This window comes from Nuphar pumila, chromosome 16 (genome assembly GCF_984573655.1).
Source record: "Nuphar pumila chromosome 16, dmNupPumi1.hap1.1, whole genome shotgun sequence".
Classification (NCBI taxonomy): domain Eukaryota; kingdom Viridiplantae; phylum Streptophyta; class Magnoliopsida; order Nymphaeales; family Nymphaeaceae; genus Nuphar; species Nuphar pumila.
Window position 1 is genome coordinate 57806532 of NC_143264.1, and position 23068 is coordinate 57829599.

General features: G+C 41.9%; 1 protein-coding gene across 2 annotated transcripts in view; it reads right to left on the reverse strand.

The window, feature by feature from the left end:
- LOC149813271 (propionyl-CoA carboxylase) overlaps positions 1-22697 on the reverse strand; it is a 216146-nt gene extending 193449 nt beyond the window's left edge. The window contains exons 1-4 of one of the 2 annotated variants that reach the window (XM_089990900.1): positions 22636-22696; positions 22082-22174; positions 21892-21958; positions 21577-21778 (exon numbers count right to left, since the gene is read on the reverse strand). In XM_089990900.1, the coding sequence (XP_089847026.1) occupies positions 21577-21778; positions 21892-21958; positions 22082-22092 (280 nt within the window). In that variant the 5' untranslated portion in view covers positions 22093-22174; positions 22636-22696. Of the gene's footprint in view, positions 1-21576; positions 21779-21891; positions 21959-22081; positions 22175-22635 lie in introns of both variants that reach the window. The other variant, XM_089990899.1, reaches the window with a different exon arrangement.
- Positions 22698-23068: the final 371 nt, after the last annotated feature.

Here is a 23068-nt window from a genome sequence, read left to right on the forward strand (position 1 = left end):
TATCTTGGATTTTTTCATCTGTTGAGACCAAGATTAACGCCAATATCATCAAATTTAAAAAAGCTTCCGAAGCTTGGTTGTATCTTGAGAAAATGTACACTTCAAGAGACTTATCTCACAAGTACTTTCTCCAAAAGAGGGCTTTAACCCTCCAACAAAATGATATGACCATTCGGGAGTACTTTGCCGAATTATCCTCTATTTGGGACGAGCTTGCCATCCTTAAACCAAAATAGAGTGGAGAAGCTATCGAGTTAAGGCACAAACAACTTGAGGAAGACCGATTCTTCAATTTTCTAAACGGTCTTAGACCCGAATTTGAACAAGTTCGGTCCTCTCTTCTCTCCGCTTTTACATCTCCCTCCCTTGAAGATGTTATCACCAAGCTAAGTGGTGAAGAGACCCGTATGGGAGATTAGCAAGAATAATCCTAGCATTCTTGTTACCTCTTCCACTCAAGAAGATGTTGAATTGGTTAATGTCGTGTAAAGACCGGGGAATAACGTGAAGACCTATAGACCTCCTCATTTCAAGAACCAAGGAGGAAATGATCGGTATGGCAAGAGGGACTATAGCAAGTTAACTTGCCACTTTTGTAAAGAACCGGGACATATCAAACCTATATGTCCTAAATGGAAGAAATTAATTGCAACAACTATGGCATCCCAAGCGGAAGAACGATCTTCATCAAGTGAGCCTCTTTCTCTTCAACAAATCGTAGATGCTTTGCAACCTTTTCTCAAGGGAGGCATTTCCGGAGCCACTATGTCATCTTCTTCCCCCGGTAAGACATCTTGGCTTTTAGATTCCGGGGCATCCTTTCACATGACCCCAAGTACTTGCTCCCTTTCAAATTTTTCTAAAAATACTCTTCCATCCTTTGTCTCAACCGCGGATGGAATACCTCTTGAGATTAAAGGAATAAGCAATTTTGAAAGACAAGATTTTTTTGTTCCAAAAATTCGTCTTATCCCAAAACTTAATTTAAATCTTCTTTCCGTCTCCCAACTCTCGGACCATGGTTGCGATATAAAGTTCTCTTCTAATAAATGTTGGATACAGGATCGTCAGTCCGGGAGATTGATTGGGGAAGGCTCTAGAAGAGGAGACCTCTACTACGTTGATTTTCTTCAAGTTCCCAAGAGTCAATTTTGTAATGTTGTTCAAAACAAAGATATTCATGTATGGCATAAGAGATTGGGTCATCCCAATATTGTTAAAATCTCCTATTTTCCTTTTATTAAACATTTTTGTAAAAGTGATTTTATATGTAATGAATGTATTCTTGGGAAAATGAAGTGTTTGCCTTTTTCTCAAAGATCCATGTTTACGACAAAACCTTTTGAAATTGTTCATTCTGATGTATGGGGTCCAGCTCCTGTGATGTCAAAAGGAGGATTTCCATACTATGTAATTTTTGTGGATGACTATACTAGGTTTTGTTGGATTTATTTCCTTAAACATAAACATGAAGTTTTCTCAACTTTTAAAAGCTTTCATATGATGATTCTAAATCAATTCAATAGATCCCTAAAAATCCTTAGGTCTGACTCTGGAGGAGAATACCTCTCAAATGAATTCAAAAGTTATCTTGAAAATTTTGGTATTCTTCACCAAAAATCTTGTCCAAAAACCCCCCAACAAAATGGGTTAGCCGAACGAAAGCATAGGCACATCATTGAAACAACTAGGACTTTACTCATTTCACAAAACATTCCAAAGAATCTCTGGGCTGAGGCAGCCCTTACCTCTGTCTATCTGATAAACAGACTTCCATCGAAAAATTTAGGCAAAATTTCTCCCTTTGTAAAATTATACGAGAAGGAACCTGATTATAGCAGGTTAAGGGTCTTTGGATGTAAATGTTTTGTTCTTACTGATAAGAATGACAAACTTTCTCCTAAGGCCATTCCTTGTGCCTTTCTCGGCTATTCTGAAACCCAAAAGGGTTTTCGTTGTTATGATGTCAAAAGTGATAAACTATATGTTTCCAGAAATGTGAGTTTTTTGGAAAATCTTAGTGGATTCGAACGTGGTGAATCTCATAATGAGAATGTGGACTATTCTTTTTTATTTGATTTACTAAATAAAGATGATGACTCTAGCGATGATAAGTCAGATCAAGGTAACTTAAATGAATTTGAAACTGAGGAAAACATCCCTTTGCTCCCTTCATCACATCAACATATTGATGAAGGGTTACCTAGAGACACTATCACCTATACTCATAGAGATCAAAACAACTTTAGAAGTGCTCTTGAAAGATATGATGATACTGGTCCAAGTGCTTCTCAGAACGAAGTAATTCCTCGTAGAACCGAAAGAAGTAGAAAGACTCCCTCTAGGTTTATTTCCTATGACTCTTTTTCACCTAAATATAAAGCATGTCTTAGTACCATTCATTCTTATATAGAACCTAGAAATTTTGAAGAAGCACAAAAGTATCCTGAATGGATTAGTGCAATGAACAATGAAGAGAAAAGCTAAAACTTGGGAGTTTCAAAATCTTCCTAAAGGTAAGAAAACAATAGGGTGCAGATGGGTCTTCAAAATAAAGACTAAAAGTGACGGATGCCTTGAAAGATATAAAGCTCGTTTGGTTGCAAAAGGATATAGTCAAGAGTATGGTATTGACTATGAAGAAACTTTTGCTCCTATAGCTCGTATGGTCACTGTCCGATGTCTTATAACCGTTGCCTCTATCAACAAATGGAACATCTATCAAATGGATATTAAAAATGTTTTTTTAAATGGTGATTTAAACGAAGAAGTTTATATGAATGCTCCACTTGGAATGAAGACTCCCAAGGGAAAAGGGGTTCGTCTTCAAAAAGCACTTTATGGCCTAAAACAAGCTCCCAAGGCCTGGTATGATAGGTTTAACTCTGTAATGATCGAAAATGGATTTGTTTCTTGCTTTATAGACACTGCTCTATTTGTTAGAAAATCCAATGCAGGGATTGTGATTTTATTATTATATGTTGATGACATGCTCATCACTGGGAGTAATTCTAACGGGGTTAAAAGTATAAAATCTATCTTGAAAGATAAGTTTGAAATGTCTGATTTGGGTTTTCTAACTTACTTTTTGGGGATTAAAGTAGCATATTCTCCTAGAGGATACTTCTTATCTCAAACTAAGCTTACTTCTGAGATCATTGACAGGTCAGGTATTACAGATGAGAAGCTTTGCGAAACTCCTGAAGTAGTAGTGGCAAAAATGAAAATTGATGATGGGGTTCCTCTTTCGGATCCTACACCCTACAAACAGCTTGTAGGATCTTTGATGTATCTGAGTATTACCAGACCAGATATATCCCATGCAGTCCATACTCCAAGTCAGTTTCAGCATGCGCCTACATCAGTTCACATGAGTGTCATCTTGCGAGTCGTAAGATACATAAAGGGTACTCTAAATAAGGGAGTTTTTCTGTCCTCTTCATCCGATTTAAAATTGATTGCTTATACTGACTCTGATTGGGGAGGTGACTCAAATAATTGTCACCCCACCACTGGTTTTTGTGTATTCTTAGGAGACTCACTAATTTCGTGGAGATGCAAGAAGCAACAAAAGGTGTCACTCTACTCAACTGAAGCTGAATATCGTGCTATGGCAACTACTACCATGGAGATTGTTTGGATTCATCAACTGCTGGAAGACATGGGGATCACAATTGAAGGGCCCACCAAGCTGTGTTGCGACAACAAGAGTGCAATTTACATTGCGAAAAATCACACCTTTCATGAGTGGACTAAACACATCGAAATAGACTGTCACTATGTTCGTGAAGCATATCTCCGGGGAGTCATTGATCTCCCTTATGTCACATCCGAATACCAGTTAGCAGATTTCTTTACTAAAGCCTTGTGCGCCCCGCGGTTCAACTTCCTTCTTGGCAAACTATCGGTCATCTTGCCCTAAGTTTGACGGGGGGTGTTAAATTATGTAATCAAACTTGTAATTTCATATATATTTTTTATATATATAAGGTAATACATATACATATATTATATATATGTATATGTATTTACCTATTATATATATAAAATATATATATTCCTATCTTTAGTCTTAGGGGTAGTTTAGGCATTTTACACATATTCTATTTTATGAATATGTTTTTGTATTTTCTATTTCTTTTTATTTTTCTTGTAATTAATGCATTGTACCTACCTTGGGAGGGGCCCAACACACTAGTCGTTGGACCCCTCCAACGGTCACATTTGTGACCGTTGGAGGGGCTCCACCGACTATGTGGAGCCCCTTCCAAGGTCTCCTAATGCCCTATAAATATGGGCACTCCCTCTTGTATTTCTCTCAAGGGTGTTGGGGATTATTGCCCAACCTTTTTATTGTTTATGAAACTTATGAGTGCAGTTGCACATTTGTGATTTCGTGTTTTGTGCTTTTGTGCACAAGTGTTTCAAGTGTTCTTGGTGTGTGTATGTTCACACATTTATATTGTTCCATCGACTATAGTATCTTGTTAAAGATACTTTTACAGTGCTCTCTTAGTTATTTTATTTAATTAAATTTTTTTATTCTTCAAGGCAATAAAGAGTAGTGTAGATTGTGTGTTGAATACAAAATATTTCCCGTTCCCTCATATCGACCCAGACTCCACCACTCGTGCGAGTCGGTTTTTATATTTTTGGTGTCTGGCTTTCACTTGATTTTGAATAAAAATATTGTTTTAAAAAGCGTTTTCATAAAACTCACACCACTCACCAGGCTCATACGCAAAAATTGAAACAATCATGTTATAAATGAAATGATGTCAACATACGTTTAAAATGCACATTCATATATGTCAATTTAACATGTGCATGATATACCACCTTCATATGCATGTGTTCAGTATTCATGTGCATGTACCTTTATGTAACCATTCCACAAACATGCTTTCATTGATGAATCATCTCAATTTGGACAAGTGAACAATCAATGCATTTATGTACATGTGAAACACACATTAATTCATGTATGCACATGCACTTAGAAACAAACTTCGTATAGCATAATACTTAAGTATGTCATATCAATTCAAATCATGTGAAAGTTTTCATTCACAACATGTATTCAAATCAACCCACATGTGTATAACGAAATTCTGAAATTTTAACATGCATATTAAATATCTAATTCCAGACTTAAATAATATAAGTGTTAAATATATATATATATATATATATATTAAGTTGGCTTATCAAACTTAGCCGACACCGTCGACTAGGGTTCAGCCCCGACCCGGCTGATCCCAAACAAGCCACCCGCCTGTCCAAAACAAAGTCTCTTTTTATTTATAAAAACTTTGTTTTCAAAAATATAATTGATTCATCACATTTTTTTTTTGAAGTAGGCCTATAGCCTTGCCGACCCCGTCGACTAGGGGTTCAAACCCCACCCAGCTGAACCCAATCAGCTGGGGGTAGCAGGCCACCCACCTGCCACACAAGATTTGTTTTTAAAACTTTTATTTTCAGTTGTTTTTTTTTTTGAAACAAAACCCAGCAGCTCCTTACACAGGCTGCACCTGTGCAGGTCTGCCATTTCATGACATTTTAGTGACATTTTGAGAATACCAATAATGTTTGCTACTATGAGTATGAATGTTAGATGAATGCTTGCAAGCATATCATGTATAAACACTTCATGTCGGTAAATGTTTACTAAGATAGCAAACATAAACAAGGAAAAGTTTGGGTGCAAATATTAGAAATCGAACATATTCCAAATGCTCCTGAAAACAAACCAGATCTGCAATCAATACTTGACACCTTTATGTTATAGACTAATACATACTAATTCCAAGTATTGAGTTCCTATAAATGAAGAATACAATCATCTGACAAAGTTCTGGTTTTTCAACTATCTACTGCTTATGGATGATTATCAATATGTGCTCTCACTTGAGTGCTAGAGCACACACCTCCATGACTACTTTATCCCCACCGATGGGGATACCAGTCCAAGCCATTACCACTCAATCTCTACACTTATTAAAAGAAAGTCCTCTACCAAGAGAAGAAATAATATAATGCAATACATCATTACAACAAGTTCCAGGTTCTACGCTTTTGCTTCCTCAACAGTACTTTCAAAAGGCATGCTAGATGCTCTCATCATTATATCACATAATCAGAATTTGTTCCAACACGTGCTAGCAAAGTACCAAGTTACAACCCCCTTTTGCTACATTTACAACAATTGTTGTTTGTAACCTCCTTTTGCTACATTTACAACAGTTCCTAAACTGCAACTTCTTTCTCTGTTTGATATGTAAATCACCTTCCATTTCAAGGCAATGTACTTGTTAGCCCCCTGCTCTAACCCAGACAAAAAATCCTGAATTCACAATTGCTGACTAACCACAAGAACTGCCGAAAACCTACAAAGTAAGACTGATTAGAAATGTTTACCTAAATGCACTTTTACTGGATTAATGTGCTGATATTCACCGGCTATGTCATACTCCATTCTATGTCCCCATATATATTACTCATTTTAGAAGCTTTAAAAAAATGGTTGTATCCCCCACATAGGCAACCATATTTGTGTGATGTAGATCATCAGTGCACAAGCTCTAACAATGGAAATATGGAACTGTTTAAAATGAACAAAAAGATTTAATATTCATGTACAAACGCATATGATAGTATGTGCATATGTATGCACAGTTTTGTGACACCATTGATAGGTATGCATAGGCATACAGAGGGTTGTGAGAGTACCCCACAACAGCAGCGTGCAGAGAAATGACACTAATAATACCATCCAAAAAAAAAGAGAAGGCACTGATTTTAGACTACTAACAAATCATATGGCATAGTTAGCTAACACATACATTCCCATGAGAAATTCTTGAAATAGTGACAAGGTACCACTACAGCCTAAATAAAGGGCATCCATGGATATCAATATCTATCAACAAAAACCTCTAAATAAACGCATTTACCACCAATAAAAATTTTGTTTTAGTATATACAGATTTTTTATTGCATGAAAGAATGAAAATAATTAAGGGTACAACCATAGAAGAAGATCCATGCATCCTCCTTCATATATTTTTACGAAAACATAAATTTAAACCCTTTTTCCATAGATTTCCATCAAATTATTGCATAGAAATCCCATCTATATCAATTTTCCACTTGATTCAAGAGAGAAAACCCATACCTTGAATAAAAAAAATAAAGAAAAATAGGGGTGAAGGTTGAAAAACGTGGGTGAAAGGCCGGTGCAGCTCTCCTCCTCTCCTTCCTCTTTCTTCCTCTTTTTTCCTCTCTTTTTTTCTTTCCTTCTCTCTTTCTTCCTTTTTTTTTTATGTTTAAATAGGCCAAGAGGGGTTATGCCCTCCCCCTTCTCCAGCCCCTTTAGATGGATTTCCTCTCCTCTTTTGAGAATTCTCTCTCCCTCTTTCCAAAAAAAATTAAACTCTTTTAAAACTTGACTTTTTCAAAGTTTCCAAATTTTTAGAAGTCCTTTCTAAAACCTACTCTAGCCTTCTTAGGCATGTACAAGGACTCCATTTAGAAGTCCTTCTCAACCCTAATTAAAATTCAGAATTCATAAAAATTAATTAATTAATAATTATCTAAAAGCTTCCAAAAATAGCCAAATTAACTTAGGAGAATTCTCAACCTTATTTAACCCCAAATTAAAGCTTGTTATTGAATTTAAAGCTAGAAAAATGTTGGGCATGGATTTGGATCTAGATTTAGATCTAAGATCCAAATCCATTTTTAAAAATCCAAATAATTTTTGGACTGGACCAAATCCATATTATTATGGGTCGTAGATAGAGTCCAGATCTATAATAATTCGGATTAAACCCATTGGATTCAGTCCGATCCAAATCCGGATCTAATACGACAAACTGCTCTTTTTTCAAAAAATGCGATTTTTTGGCCAACCAGGACTCTAATTCAGAAAAGTAACATAGCGTTGTGCTCGGCGTTCCGAGATGCATCCAACAATATATCACATGAATATAAATTTCGAATTTTGCCCAAAAATAACCCGAATTTTGCTCGAATTTTGCTTGAATTTAAAGGTCGAAAATAAAACTCATTCTCACATTTTAGATGACTCATTTAGACCTAGCTGATGAGGCATGGGCTAAGCCCAAACTCAAAAGCATCGGTAAACAAAATTTGAGGTTCAAACGATTTTTCTCCCAGACTTAGCCAAATTTTTGAAAAAACTGAAAATAACTAAGTATGAAAATACATAATATTACTGGCTGGTCAGACCCGAATACAGACCGTATTAGGTGCGGACCAGACCCGAATGTATGTTGATCGGATTTCTCACACAATGATGTCATCTTTAGTAACTATATTGTATAGCTGTATGCATACATGATATTTTTCAGGCACAAAGATGCATCAACATAGCATTTCCAGCATGTTATTTTCTTGTATATGTAGATGCATTAATCAAATGATCGTTCGACTTTTGTTGGGCTGCTGTGAGGCAGACCAATGCTACACATTTTGGTGAAGGATTGCCTACTGTCCAACACTATTTGGCTGCACGTTTATGCAAGAGAAACATGCTGCCTGTAACGACTCCAACTCATACCTTAAAAACGCAAATTTTTTTTTTTTAAAGCATTGCAGAAATAGAGACTCGGGGCCTTAACAGTTCCACTCATCATTGGATAACCAACCAACCATAAGGGATTTTAAATTTATCATCCACACCATAGCAAACCAAAATTTTATTAATTAAGTAAGAAATAGAAGTCTCGAGACAATTGCATAAAAAGAATCAGAGTACATGGCCTGTAACGCCCCAAAATTTCAAACTTGCAAACCTTTCAGAAAAACAGACAAGAGAATAAAAAGAAATCTCTTTATCTCAGAGATGGTTTACGAAATCAGCGGAAAACTATTCTTTTGTTAATTTCAGAAAGGCAAGCTGACAACTTTGGGCGCGTTAGCTAAAAGAACAAAAACGCACAACCCATGCTACTTGCAAACACTTGGAAAAGCCACTTTCATTTAAGAAGTTCTCCAAATAGTACAAAATTCGGATATCCCAAGGAAAATCCGTTACAAAACCCCAAACATCAGGACGCAAGCTAAGAGCAGGAAGAATAACGTCTTGGAGCCATCTTGCCATCGCGCCATCGCCTGTGGTGTACCTAATCATCACCTGTACTCATAGAATGTGTTAGTTTCGCGAAAAACTAGTAGGTGCACAAGAAAGACCACAGGAAACTGAATTATGTACATTTAATTCAGCAGGTTACGCAGTTTAAGGCAAATATGCAGTCAAACAGGTAAGCAATGCACGAGGTAAAATAGTGCAAGCGCGTAAGTAGTACAAGTGAATAAGTAGTGCAAGTGAGTAAGTAGTGCAAGCGAATAAGTAGTGCAAGCGAGTCCGTAGTGCAAGCGAATTAGTAGTGCAAGCAAGTCAGTAGTGCAAGCGAGTCCGTAGTGCAAGCGAATCTCACGACCCAACGACCCGTGTGAACAGACTTTATGTTTCGATATTACTGGTCTGTGGGTACGCGCAGGCGAAACGTGGAAACAACTGAGACTAGTTTGGGCATCTGTTATTCTATGTATTTTTCAATAACCCGAATAGCTAGTTGAGTCTGCTTTAAAGGGGCGGCTTTAGCCGAGAGAGGATTCTCCAGAGAAGGCAGTGCCACGGATGCATCCAACTTCTGCAGAAGTGTTGAGCTAACTATTGTAGCCCCTTTTCCCTTAACTCCAATGACTGGAGAGGCCGGATCATTGCCCGTGGGGTGGTTGTTAACAACTTGTTCATTGAAGTTTTGTACCGCTTTGTCCTCTCCCTTGACAGAACAACCAGAGGCGAATGGGTGCGTTAGGGATTGCTTAACTAACGACCCATTCTATGTTGTGGTCTTTAAACCACTCGAGCATCTTGCCTGTGAAGGCGAATGTGAGGTCATTCATGTGATTACAGAATTGTGCATTTAACACTGTTTGAGGTCGCACGACCGTCTCATCCGATCATCGCAGTACTAGACGTGTCGTGCACGACTACAAGTACTCTAGGATGAAGGGGGGTACAGCTCCTCAATAGAAGCCTCAACAGGAGTGTTTCACAAAGATGTAAAGTTTATCAACTTTACTTTATCTTTTAAAACAGCAGTACCTTGTGCCAACATTATGCATGCGATTTTCTATAACCTCATCCGCTATCGGGGTATCTACATGCCTCGCATGACTCGATACCGGCCTCGATAGACGGGATACAGGTTTCTCAACAAAACCCTTACTAAGTAGCTCGCTCGAACCCCAACTCGTCTGCAGGACTGCATACTCGAAGAGTCAGGATCCTTGCAAGGTATCCCTCTCCTTAGACGAGGATGTAACGCTAGCTCCGAACTCAACTCTCGTCGCAAGAGAGAGAGTGGTAAATGCCCCTTGCATCCTCCACGAAGATGCCTTTAAGGCATACGCAAAGAGCAAGAACTTGCACGTCATCTGCAATAGCAAGGCAATACCAACACATATGCAAAAGCAAGAGCCTAAGCGCAGAGCGCGACGTAAGGTAAAGGCGGTAAGCAGAAGTGCAACGCTAAACCTCGATGCGATGTGTGATGGCAAGTAAAAACTAATAGAAGGTAAAGGGCAAGGATTGCAAAACCGCATCCTTTAGTGAAGTGCATACTTGTATAAATATATATATTTGTATATATATATTCATTTAATGATCGTTTTTAGTTTAATTGAACTTAATTCAATTATCCAAGTCTTTCGTGCAATCTTCCCCTACCTTGGAGAGTTACGAGCTTGCTGGCGTCTGCGGATGTACACGATTGACGGCTCGGGTCGCGGAGCGCGAGTGGGATCCGTCATAGCTGCAAATATGCGATATTAAAATGCACAAAAGCAAAAGCAAGGCGAAGACTCGACTTCTCTTATACATAGGGCTGGGGCCAACCGTCCCAATTGACTCGAAAAAAGGATGGGGCAGGGCCAAATGACCCTGGCCGCTAAAGAACAGGTGCAGGGGCCATCGGCCCCCGCTGGTTATTTTTAAAAAGACAAGGGGCCTTCGGCCCTTGTTGGAAATCTTAAAAGAAAAAGAAAAAGAAAAGCAGGGGACCATCGGCCCCTGCTGGAAAAGTACAAAGGCAGGGGTCGATGGCCCCTGCTGGAACAACAAAAAGAGCAGGGGTTGATGGTCCCTGCTGGAACAGTAAAAGGGGCAGGGGCCTCCTGCTGGAATAGTAACAACAACAAAAAAAGGGCAGGGGCCGATGACCCCTGCCAAGAAAATGAGCAACGAGAGAGAGACGCAGGGGCCAATAGCCCCTCTGCGACCTTTGGGAGAGGAGGCAGGGGCCAAAGGCCCCTGTTGATTTGCTTAACAGGATACGAGACAGAGACCAAAGGTCCCTGTCGGTTCCTTAGAAGAACAGGAGGCAGGGAGGGGTCTCGACCCTCCCTGGTAAAGTCAAAAGGGCAGGCATGGGCCCCAAAACCCCCTACCGGAACCCTCCTCACAAGCGGCAGGGGTTTTACCCCTGCCGACCTGTCGACAGCAGGTGGGGTTAAAACCAGGGTTACCGGAAGCGCCTAGCTAAAAGGGGAAGCGCGCTTCGGAAGCGCGAAACCTCGCGCTTCCGAAGCGTGGGGGGAAGCGTCCCCCTTTTTTGGGAAGCGTGTTTCCCTTTAATGGGGGATGCGTTTCCCTTTAATGGGGGACGCACTTCCCTTTAATGGGAAGCGCGCTTCCCATCACGCTTCCCCCTCGCTTCCCCCACACTTCCCCTGTTTTTTCCAATTTTTTATATTTTTTATTTTTTTATTTTTTATTTATTTTTTTCGCTTCCCCCTCGCTTCCGAGACGCTTCCTAGGTCGCTTCCGAGACGCTTCCTAGGTCGCTTCCGAGACACTTCCCGAATCGCTCCTAAGTGGTCCCACGCTTCCCCGCTTCCTAAAATTTTAAAAGTGCCTCGCTTCCCACTCCCGCTTCCCGTATCGCTTCCCGCTCCCGCTTCCTCAACTGGCAACCATGGTTAAAACCCCTGTCGCACGACCCTTCCCTGTCGTAAACAACCGACGGGAAGGGCTTTGCCCCCGTCTGTCGATGAGCGGGAGAAGAGACGGCGAAACGGAAGAGAAAAGGGGGAGAAAGGCGTACCTGGTGGTCGTCGGAGGGAAGCTCGCCGGCAGAAAGAGGGTCGATGATGTCGGTGGCGGCGGGTTGTTGAGAGTCGCCGGCGTCGGTGACGGTGGACGAGCGAGAGGGTAAGGGAGAGAGACGAGAGAGCAGAGGGGAAAGGCAGTGAGGGGGGTTTCGTAACCCTCCTGCCGCTTGCCTCGTTGTCTTAAAAGACAGCAAGAGGCGGTGGTCCGGGTCGGGTCGGGTCCGGATCCGGCCCGAATCAAAACAAATTTTTTTTGTTACATCCTACCCTCCTTAAAATAATTTGGTCCGCGAAATTTCTATTGCATATATTGGTCAAAATATAAGTCAGGGTATTTTTCCCTGATATCAGACTCAGGCTCCCATGTACATTCATTTATTCCATGGTGTTGTCAACGTACTTTTACAAGAGAAATTGTCTTCGATCTGAGCACTTGGTCTCGACGATCAACGATTGTCACTGGTCTTTCCTCGAACGTCAAGTCTTTTTTGATATCTACATCATCATAATAAATGATGTGTGATGGGTCATGAACGTATCTTCTCAGCATAGATACGTGGAAGACGTCGTGGATCTGAGTGTACTGAGGAGGCAGCGCAACACGGTACGCCACCTCACCGATCCGATCCAGGATCTCAAAAGGTCCGATGAACCGGGGACTCAGCTTTCCCTTCTTCCCGAAACGGAAAACGCTCTTTATAGGAGATACCTTAACAAAAACCATATCTCCTGTTGAGAACACAAGCTCTCTACGTCGACGATCGGAGTAACACTTTTGCCGACTCTGCGCGGTACGCAGACGTTCCCTGATCATATGCACTTGCTGAGTATAGTGTTGTAGCACTATAGGTGAATTTAGCATCCGTTCACTAACCTCATCCCAGTAAACAGGTGATCGACAAGGCTTCCCGTACAAGGCTTCGTACAGGGCCATACCGATACTCGCATGATAACTATTATTGTACGCGAATTCTGCCAACCCAGTATGAGAGTCCCATTCTCCCTTCCAGTCTATCATGCACGCTCGCAGCATGTCCTCCAAAGTCTGAATCGTGTGTTCAGATTGCCCATCGGTCTGAGGGTGGAAGGCGGTGCTGGATTTCAGTTTTGTGCCCAAGGCCAACTGCAGCTGCCCCCAAAACCTGGAGATGAACCTCGGGTCACAATCGGAGATGATTGACACGGGAACACCGTGCAATCTCACAATGTCCCTAACATAGAGGTCTGCTGTAACGCCCCAAATTTCAAACTTGCGAACCTTTTCAGAAAAACAGGCAAGAGACTACAAATATCTCTTTCCTTCAGAGTTTGTTTATAAAATCAACGAAAGATTTTCTTTTGATAAATCATAAGGCAAGCTAAAAGAACCAAAATTCACAAGATTCGGATATCCTAAGGGAAATCCGATACAAACCCAAGCGTCCAGGACGCGAGCTAAGAGCAGGAAGAAGAAGTCTTGAAGCCATCTTGCAATTGCGCCATCGCCCGTAGTGTACCTAATCATCACCTGTACCCATAGAATGGGTTAGTTTCGCGAAAAACTAGTAGGTGCACAAGAGAGGCTAACAGGAAACTGAATTAAGTACATTTAATTCAGTATGTTACACAGTTTAAAGCAGATATGCAGTTAAACAGGTAAGCAATGCGAGCAGGTGAATAGTGCAAACACATAAGTAATACAAGCGAGTCAGCAGTGCAAGCGAGTAAGGAGTGCAAGCGCGTAAGCAGGGCAAACAGTAAGCAGTTCAAGGCAAGTAAGCAGTTCAAAGCAAGTAAGCAGTTCAACTGACAAACGCAGCATACGATCCATTTGATCATAAGCTGTGAACTACTACGCAACAAGCTTGTCCTCATTCCTAGAACAAGGTCTCTGCATCTAAAACAGTATCAGGACATCGTTGGTCGCTCTCACGACTTCTAACAAACGCTTTGTCCTGAACAACCTTAATTTATTCCCATCTCTCAAGGCCTTACGCGGCCAACAGTCACCGGTTATCACGCACTAAGGCGTCATACTTCCTCAGAAAAGCTCACCCTTCCGTAGAAGGTCTAAAACATAATCACTAACTCAAATCGCTAATGATTTGATTCTCATATATGAGTCTTGCATGTAATCATGCTGAAACAGAAAGCCGAAACTATGAATTCATAGTTGGCTATCACAAACAATCGCAGAAAATCGTCACAACTCACCATAACTTTCTGTGGTAAGCAAAAACACAAGATCCACATCGGATCGCTCGGTCCGGGAGATATACGACCTGATAAGGAATTACCGCCCTAGAGGGTATACTCGGTCTTGGACCATACACTTCCTCACAGGAGTTCACCGTCTTTGCGGCTACCCATTCGTGGACAGTGTACATCCTCACAAAGATTTTACCGCTCTAGCCGGGTCACCTGATCTTGATCATACATACCCCCACAGCGAACCCTTTGGGAAGCGGGTCCCCAACTAATGCATATCCAATGAAATTCATTGTGATACACGCATCAACACAAATGATCGCTCTCAGGGTCGATAGCCACTAATACAAACAACAAGATCAACGCCGGATCACCTGGTCTGGGAAATGTATAACCTCACAAGGAATTCCGCCGTAGATGGTATACCTGGTCTTGGACCATACACTTCCTCACAGGAGTTCATCGTCTTCGCGGCTACCCATTCGTGGACAGTGTACATCCTCACAGAGAATCTACCACTCTAGCCGGGTACCTGGTCTTGATCATACACGCCCTCGCAGATAATCCTTTGGAGATCAGGTGCTCGACAAACACCCTACTCGGTGATACACGCATCTATACAATCGACTGCTCCGAACAGTTGACTGCTCTCGATGTCAGTAGCCACAATATGGGCACAAGCATGAATATCAACAATATGCATCGTATCACTCCATGCAGAAGCATATAATCCTACGCATCGTATGATTGCCACAAGGAATATTGCAATCCTCAAATAGGCCCTCAAAGCATGTGTAAACGACACATGAGAACGCGCAGATATGGCAATTCAGTTGATTCTATGGGCGAAGGGTAACTAACTCTACTCGTCAGCCAAACAAAAAAACTGAATAAGACAAGCACGCATAACAATGCTCGTAAAACATATAATTATCATAAAATGGCTCAGTCCATAGACAAGTAATTAAATTAATTGTAAGGCATAAACCATTACATCACAAGTCATTCATAAGCAATCATACGGCAACAGTTATATCACAATATGTATGCAGCTTATAAGACAAGCGGCCACATCAATCCTAGTTGCCACCAGTTCGTAGATTACGAGCTGTATGCAATCACATCAATCATATGAGATGCAAGCCAACAAGTGCTACGCTACAATAAGAACCAAACAGTTCGACCAAGGGATAAAGCAAGTCACATGCTAATATGTAGCAACTGGTATAATGCTATTATTATAAGCATTTAACTAGTATGAGAAACTCCTTATTACTCCGCAAAGAACTGCGTAAGCAGTTTAACCAACTAGAGTAACGCCTTGACAGGCGTGCACAGTTCAACGAGTAGTATACTAAAATATCAAGCAAGCAAGTGAATTAGTAGTACAAGCGAAGCAGTAGTGCAAGCGAATCTCACGACCCACGACCAGTGTGAACAAACCTTATGTTTCGATAATTACTGGCCTGCGGGTACGCGCAGGCAAAACGTAGAAACAACTGAGACTAGTTCGGGCGTTTGTTATTCTATGTATTTTCAATAACCCGAATAGCTAGTTGAGTCCGCTCCAAAGGGGACGGCATTAGCCGAAAGAGGATTCCCCAGAGGCTGAAAAGCAGTGTCACGGATGCATCCAACTTCTGCAGAAGTGTTGAGCTAACTTGTGTAGCCCCTATCCCTTAACTCCAATGACTAGGGAGGCCGGATTTTTGCCCGTGGGGTGGTTGTTAACAACCTGTCCATTGGAGTTTTTGTACCGATCTGTCCTCTCCCTTGACAGACAATCAGAAGCGAACGGGTGCGTTAGGGGTTGCTTAACTAACGACCCATTCTATGTTGTGGTCTTTAAACCACTCGAGCATCTTGCCTGTGAAGGCGAATGTGAGGCCATTTATGTGATTACAGCATTTTGCATTTAGTGTTGTTCGAGGTCGCACGACCGTCTCATCCGATCATCGCAGTACTAGACGTGTCGTGCATGACTACAAGTACTCTAGGATGAAGGGGGTATAGCTCCTCAATAGAAGCCTTAACAGGAGTGTTTCACAAAGATGTAAAGTTTATCAACTTTACTCTATCTTGTGCCAACATTATGCATGTGATTATCTTGAATCACATCCGCTATTGGGGTATCTACATGTCTCGCATGACTCGATACCGGCCTCGATAGACGGGATACGGGTTTCTCAACAAAACACCCGCTAAGAAGTTCGCTCGAACCCCCAATTCGGGATCACCCGAGATATGCCAAAAAGGCGAGCAGAACCAGTCAATCACATCATTCCAAATGCTTCGATTTGGAGCAGTCTTAGATGCTTTTGCGCAGTTCCCCAAAATCTCAAGTCGACTCTGCAGGACTGCGCACACGAAGAGCCAGGATCCTTGCGATGTATCCCTCTCCTTAGACAATGATGTGTTGCTCGCTCCCGACTGAACTCTTGTCGCAAGAGGGAGAGTGGTAAATGCCCCTTGCATTCTCCACGAGGATGTCTTTAAGGCATACGCAAAGAGCAAGAACATGCACGTCATCTGCAATAGCAAGGCAATACCAACACATATGCAAAAGCAAGAGCCTAGGCGCAAAGCGCGACGGCAAAGTAAAGGCGGTAAGCAGAAGTGCAACGCAAACCCTCGGCACAACGCGCAGCGGCAAGTAAAGGAACTGTAAGCAGGAGTGCACTCGCAAAACCTTTGTATGATGCACGACGGCAAAGTAAAGAACAAGGATCGCAAAACCACGTCCTTGAGTTAAATGCATACTCGTATAAATATATATGATATATATATATATGCATATATATTTATTTAATTGTCCTTTTTAGTTAATTGAACTCAATTCAATTGTCCAAGTCCTCTGTGCAATTTTCTCCTACCTTTGGGAGTTGCAAGCTTGCTGGCGTCTGCGAGTGTGAGCGGTGGACGGCTTGGGTCACGGAGCGCAATCAGGATCCGTCGCACGAGCTGCAAAAGTAACGATCTTAGCATGCTACCACCAAAAATAGAAGGCCAGGGGCACTGTCGCCGTCCTGACGTAAAGGAAGCAGAGGCAGGGGCATCGTGCACATGCGCACCTGCTATAAGCGCAAGAAGCAGGGGCTGCGAGCCCCTGCTGACTTGATATCAGCGGACTCCGAGGAGGCAGGGGGTTGCACCCCTACCCTCATAAAGCGAGGGCAGGCAGGGTTGCGCCCCCGCCTGACAAAGTAGAAGAGAGGCAGGGTCAAAGTCGCTGCCTGTCAACAACGAACGGAGGCTCGCCTGATGTGCCAGGGAAAAGCGAGGCGAGGGGGCTTGCCCCGGCCTGCCGAAAAACAGCGAAGGTAGGGGCGATGCCTCTGCCTAACGAGAAAAGAGGCACAGGGAGGGCTCAGCCCCCTCCCATGCCGCAACAAGGAGCTGGGAGGGGCTCGGCCCCCTCCCCTGTCAAAACAAAGAGCAGGGAGGGGGCTCGACCCCTCCCCTGACGAACAGGAGCAGGGAGGAGTTGTGCCCCTCCCCTACTGTATAGAGGGAACAGAGAGGAGGGGGGCGAGCCCCTCCTCTGCCGTAACAGGAGGCAGGGAGGAGGGCTCGGCCCCTCCCCTGCCGTGACAGAGAGAACAGAGAGGGGGGGGGGAGCCCCTCCTCTGCCGGAAGAACCACGAAGAGGCAGGGGTTCCGCCCCAGCCGAGAAATCCACAAAAGGCAAGGGAGCAGAAGCCCCTGCCGAAAAGGTGGGCCGACACAGGGAGCTCCGCTCCCTGCCGGCGAAACAAGAGGGACAGGGGGAGCGGAGCCCCCTGCCGACGAATGGCGACGACAGGGGGCTCTGCCCCCTGTCAATCGACCCAAAGAGAGAGATAGGGGGGAGTCCCCCTGTCGGTCGATCTTGAGAAAGGCAAGGGGTAACCCCCTGCCGATAGGAGGCGACGGCAGGGGGCTCTGCCCCCCTGTCGGTCGACCCCTCACCGAGAAGAAGAAGTAGAAGAGGAGGCGAAAGGAAGGGAAAAGAGGGGACGTGGATGCGTACCTGGGGTCGCCGGAGCGGAAGGCGGTGGCGGTGAGCCGCCGGCACCTTCGCAGCAGAGAGAGGGAAGGAGATGGCCGGCAGCTGAGGTTGTCGGCTCCCTACAGCACACGGGATGAAAATGGTGGTCGGCGGCGAGTCACCGGCGTCAGTGGCCGCAGGGACGAACGAGGGGGAAAGAGGGAGAGAGTCGGTCGGGGGAGAGAGACCGAGAGAGGAAGAAGGGGGGCGGGGGTTCTCTTTGAAACCCCTGCCTCGCTGTCTTCAAAACACGGGAGGCGGTGCCTCCATTTGGGTCCGGGTCGGGTCCGGGTCCGGATTCGACCCGAATCCAAACTTAAATATTTTTTTTTTTCGTTTATTACACTACTACTATTGGCGGATACCAACATGGACAGCAGGGTGCATGATCAAATCTTACCTGTCAGATGTGTGGAAAAAAGGGCTATAGTTGTTCCGATTGTTATTGGCAAGATGTACCCACATATAAGCCTCTTGAAGTGCCTTATCCACCACGATTGAGAGCCTACTGATTGTCTCCTTCACCACCTTCTGGATTATGACCCCATGTGAGTCAGCAAGGATACACTGCATCTACCACTGGATCAAATCGTGATATTGATGCATTAATTATGTCCTTCAATTAAGTTGGGCTCCGTCATAATGCTGCTGGAAATTCATCACAAGGGACCATTGATCCAAATTCTTGGGTAGCTGGCCAAAATGTACCAACCTGGGCAGCAACATCAAATGCCAATTCTCCTGCACATAACACTTGGTTGGTTGACTTCGGAGCTGCCCATCATGTAATAGATGACTCATGGTTGACTTCAAAGCTGCCCATCATGTAATAGATGACACAAGTAAACTCTATAGCCGTATACCCTATTGTGAAAATGGTAGTATAGTCACGGGAGGCGCAAAACACCATCATATCGCACACATAGGAACTGCCACTATTCCAATGAGCTGTGAAGTTCTTAATCTTTCTAATACCTTGTTCCTAATATTCATCGAAGTCTTATTTTTGCCCCTCAGTTAATCGATCAAATCAAGTCTCATGTTTTCTCTCCTCTTTCTGTTTCTGTGAAGGACCCTCTTATGAAGGAAATCCTCGTTGAAGGAGAAAGGGTCGGAAATCTCTATGTCATGAACGAAGCTCGCAAAAGTCTCAATTGTGTTTTGTCTGTTCTTGTGTCTTAAGTTACTAGTCCCAATAAATAAGTCCAAGTGTGGCACCACAAGCTTGGACATTGCAATTCTAGTTTTATTCAAACTCTATGTAATAAAAGTCTTATTCCCTTAAAGAATACGGCCTCAAAAGTGTCATTTTTATATTTTAAGTGTCATTTTTGTAAGAGTTGTGAATTGCTCTTTAAGTTGGCTAATAAAAGAATTTTGTTTCCATTTGAATTGGTTCATTCTAATGTGTGGGGGCTAGTGTATGTTCTCTCTATGTCTAAATCCAAGTTCTATGTAATTTTTGTTGATGACTTTACGAAGTCTACTTGGATTTATTTCTTAAAGCACAAAGATAAAGTTTTCAAGTTTTTTGGAGGTTCAAATCCTATGTTGAAACTCAATTCTTCTGCAAAATTCTTTGTTTCCGTAGCGATAGTGGTGGTGAATATATTTTCTTGGCTTTTACTAATTATTTACATGAAAACGGTATAATGTGTGAGATGTCTTGCCCGAAAACCTCCCAACAAAATGGGGTGGCCGAGCGGAAACATCTTGAGACAACATTAACCATGTTGGTGGATTCCGGTGTTCGAAAAGTTCTTTGGACGGAGGCTTTTCACACTGTTGTGTATTGTATTAACCGAATGCCCCTATCCAATCTAGGAGGAGAAACTCTCTTTTTTCTCCTTCATGGGAAACACCCGAACTATGCTCTAATGAGAGTTTTTGGGAGCAAGTGTCTTGTTCACATACATGCCTCGTTACGAAATAAACTTGCTCCTAAAGCGCAAGAGTGTTAACTTGTGGTGCATGATGATGAGTATCTTGGATATCTGTGCTTTAATCCCATCACACAAAAATTTGTGATCTCTAAACACGTTTTTCATGAAGATGATTATGCTTCCAGTACATGTGCAGAAAATCAATATGATACAATAGATTTTCATTCCTTCTAGCTGAGCACCATACTGCCTGTGATTCTATGCTGGCGTCACCCAGAGAAATGGACAAATCAGTCCATAGTGTTTCAGATCAGAATGCTGAACCACTTTTTCAGTTCTTTCCTCGAGTTTATTCTCGTAGAAAGGCTGCACAGCCCCATATTATGATTGATGAACCCGCTGCATCCTCCCAGTCATGTTCTGAAAACAATGTGCAGTCTATATACATGCCTGTCCGGGTGTTTAATCTGATTGTGAAGTTTCTTCTTCAATACCAGTTTCCTCTGCTGTTTTGATGTTTTCTTCTATAGGGTGGGGACAGGCATTGGGTAGGTGAGCGGGTGGGGAGGGAATATATAAGCATTTCTTGATATCAAATTCTCTATTAAATTGAACATTTTACCAGGGCTTCTTCAATCAATCATGTAGAAATAAAATAGAAGAAACGAAAGCAGGAAATAACGGAAAGCTTAAAAGGAGATTTTTTGAAGTTGGTTTTCCAGTGCTAAAACCCTCCAACTATAGACGGCAAGATTTTGATGTTCTTTTCATTTTGGAGAAAACACTGTTTTTAAAATTCTCATAATATTTAACATTACAAAATAAATAATCAAACCATGATGATAAAATGAAATCATCAATATACTTGTGTTTTCTGAAATTCTCATAATATTGAACACTAAAAGACAAGCAACTAAATCATGATAATAAAATAAAATCATCAATAAACTAGGTTAATATTTTCGTGTCACGAATGGGTCAACTTTTGCTACCATGCCATACTAATCTTCAACTGTCTAAAATGAGTGAAACCACGAATCCTCCAAAGGGGACTGGAAAATCTCTCGAAATCAACAAATTCTCAGTTATTGTAGGCAGAGCCTCTCCACTTTTGCTTATTCATTAAATTAGAAATTTGAAATGTTTAACAAGTAGATGGATGATGATAGCATCAATATAATGTCAAGATGGCAGTGAGCGGTGGCAGAACATACAACAGATGCTAATTCGGGCATCAAACGATCATAAAACAAAGCAAATGCTTTCACGTCACTTCTTCGGTAGCTTATAAATATACATATTAACACACATCCAGATAGTGGAAAGGAAACATACCACGAGGATCAAAACCATCACCACCAGACACCATTATCTGGTAGCGATCAGCAAGAGTACGTTCTGCCAAACACTCGATGACTAGATAGTCCAATTGCGGGACTCGTTGAAGCAATTTGAGAGCACCCAACGGCCTATCTCCACCAAAACCAGCTCCACAACCAATGAACACCTTCTCTTTACGCCTGACAGGGCTCACCCTCTACAATATCAGCAACATTTCACAACGTTACTAACTTCATCTTCAAAATTCAATTAAACAGTTCATTATAAACTAAATCAGAAAAAACAGTTGATTAGACAATCCACAGTTACCAATTTGATTTCGCAATTGTATATTTCATCCATCTCCATGACCAATGGTCCCTTCACAGAGTAACTCCTGAAACAGAAATTCTAGCATCCATTAGATGTAGATGAAAAAGAAAGAGAAGACTGAAAAGGAAAAAAACAACATACAGAACGGCCAGATAGAACAAAAAAGGAGGAATAAATGGTAACTTACAGATCAGTCATGCCGAGATGATACAAAGCTCACGATATTTCTATCACACAAAGATATTGCTAAATTTAATCAAACTCCCGCTTCCAATTTAAACTGAAAAAGATTTGCAACTCTATCAAATTTTCAAATTTGAATCCGATATATATGATCGATGAACCAAAACTAACAAATGCAAACCAATTTCTCTAATGCACAAAAGAGTAAATTCCCGTCAAATTTCAGGACCACTTAACCAACTTGCACGGAAATTCATCTCCACCAACACCAAACTAAATGTTTTCTTTCGAATTGGAAAGCATTGACGGGTCACAATTGAAGAACCACGGAGTCAAATAAGATGTGATTCTTGTTTCAAGTGTACATTTATGTCGTATCAAATTTCGGGACCGGGAAACGTATGAATGAAAACCCGCTAGAATACTAACGAATTCACTCCTAAGCCAAATAACCATAATATATACATATATAGAGAGAGAGAGAGCGAGAGAGAGACAGAGAGAGCATGGAGAGAGAGAGAGAGAGAGAGAGAGAGAGGATCATATGTGGGTGAGCACCTGAGCTGGGAGTAGAACAAGAATGACCGAATTCTTGCGATACCCAAAGAGAAGCGCGCCCAAGCAGGGGTTCACAATAAATAAATATATATATATATATATATAGTAATGGGTCCGTGCTAAACCCATTTGGTGCTAAACCGCTTGATATGGGTCGATTTTAAACCGTTGATTTTTTTAACTTTATAAAAACTCACCCATGTGTTGGAATCACACGCTTCAAAAGTCTCTCCCTATAAAATCAAGTACATAGATCACATATGTACTATCAGAATTTTAAAATAAAAATAAAAAAAGCCCAAAAAAACCATTAAGCATGCTGTTTAGCACCAACCCATTACTTATATATATATATAGAGAGAGAGAGAGATTAATGAGTATGTGTTAAATGAAATATTCTAAATAAGTTTTTTCAGGTTTTTTTTGTTTTATT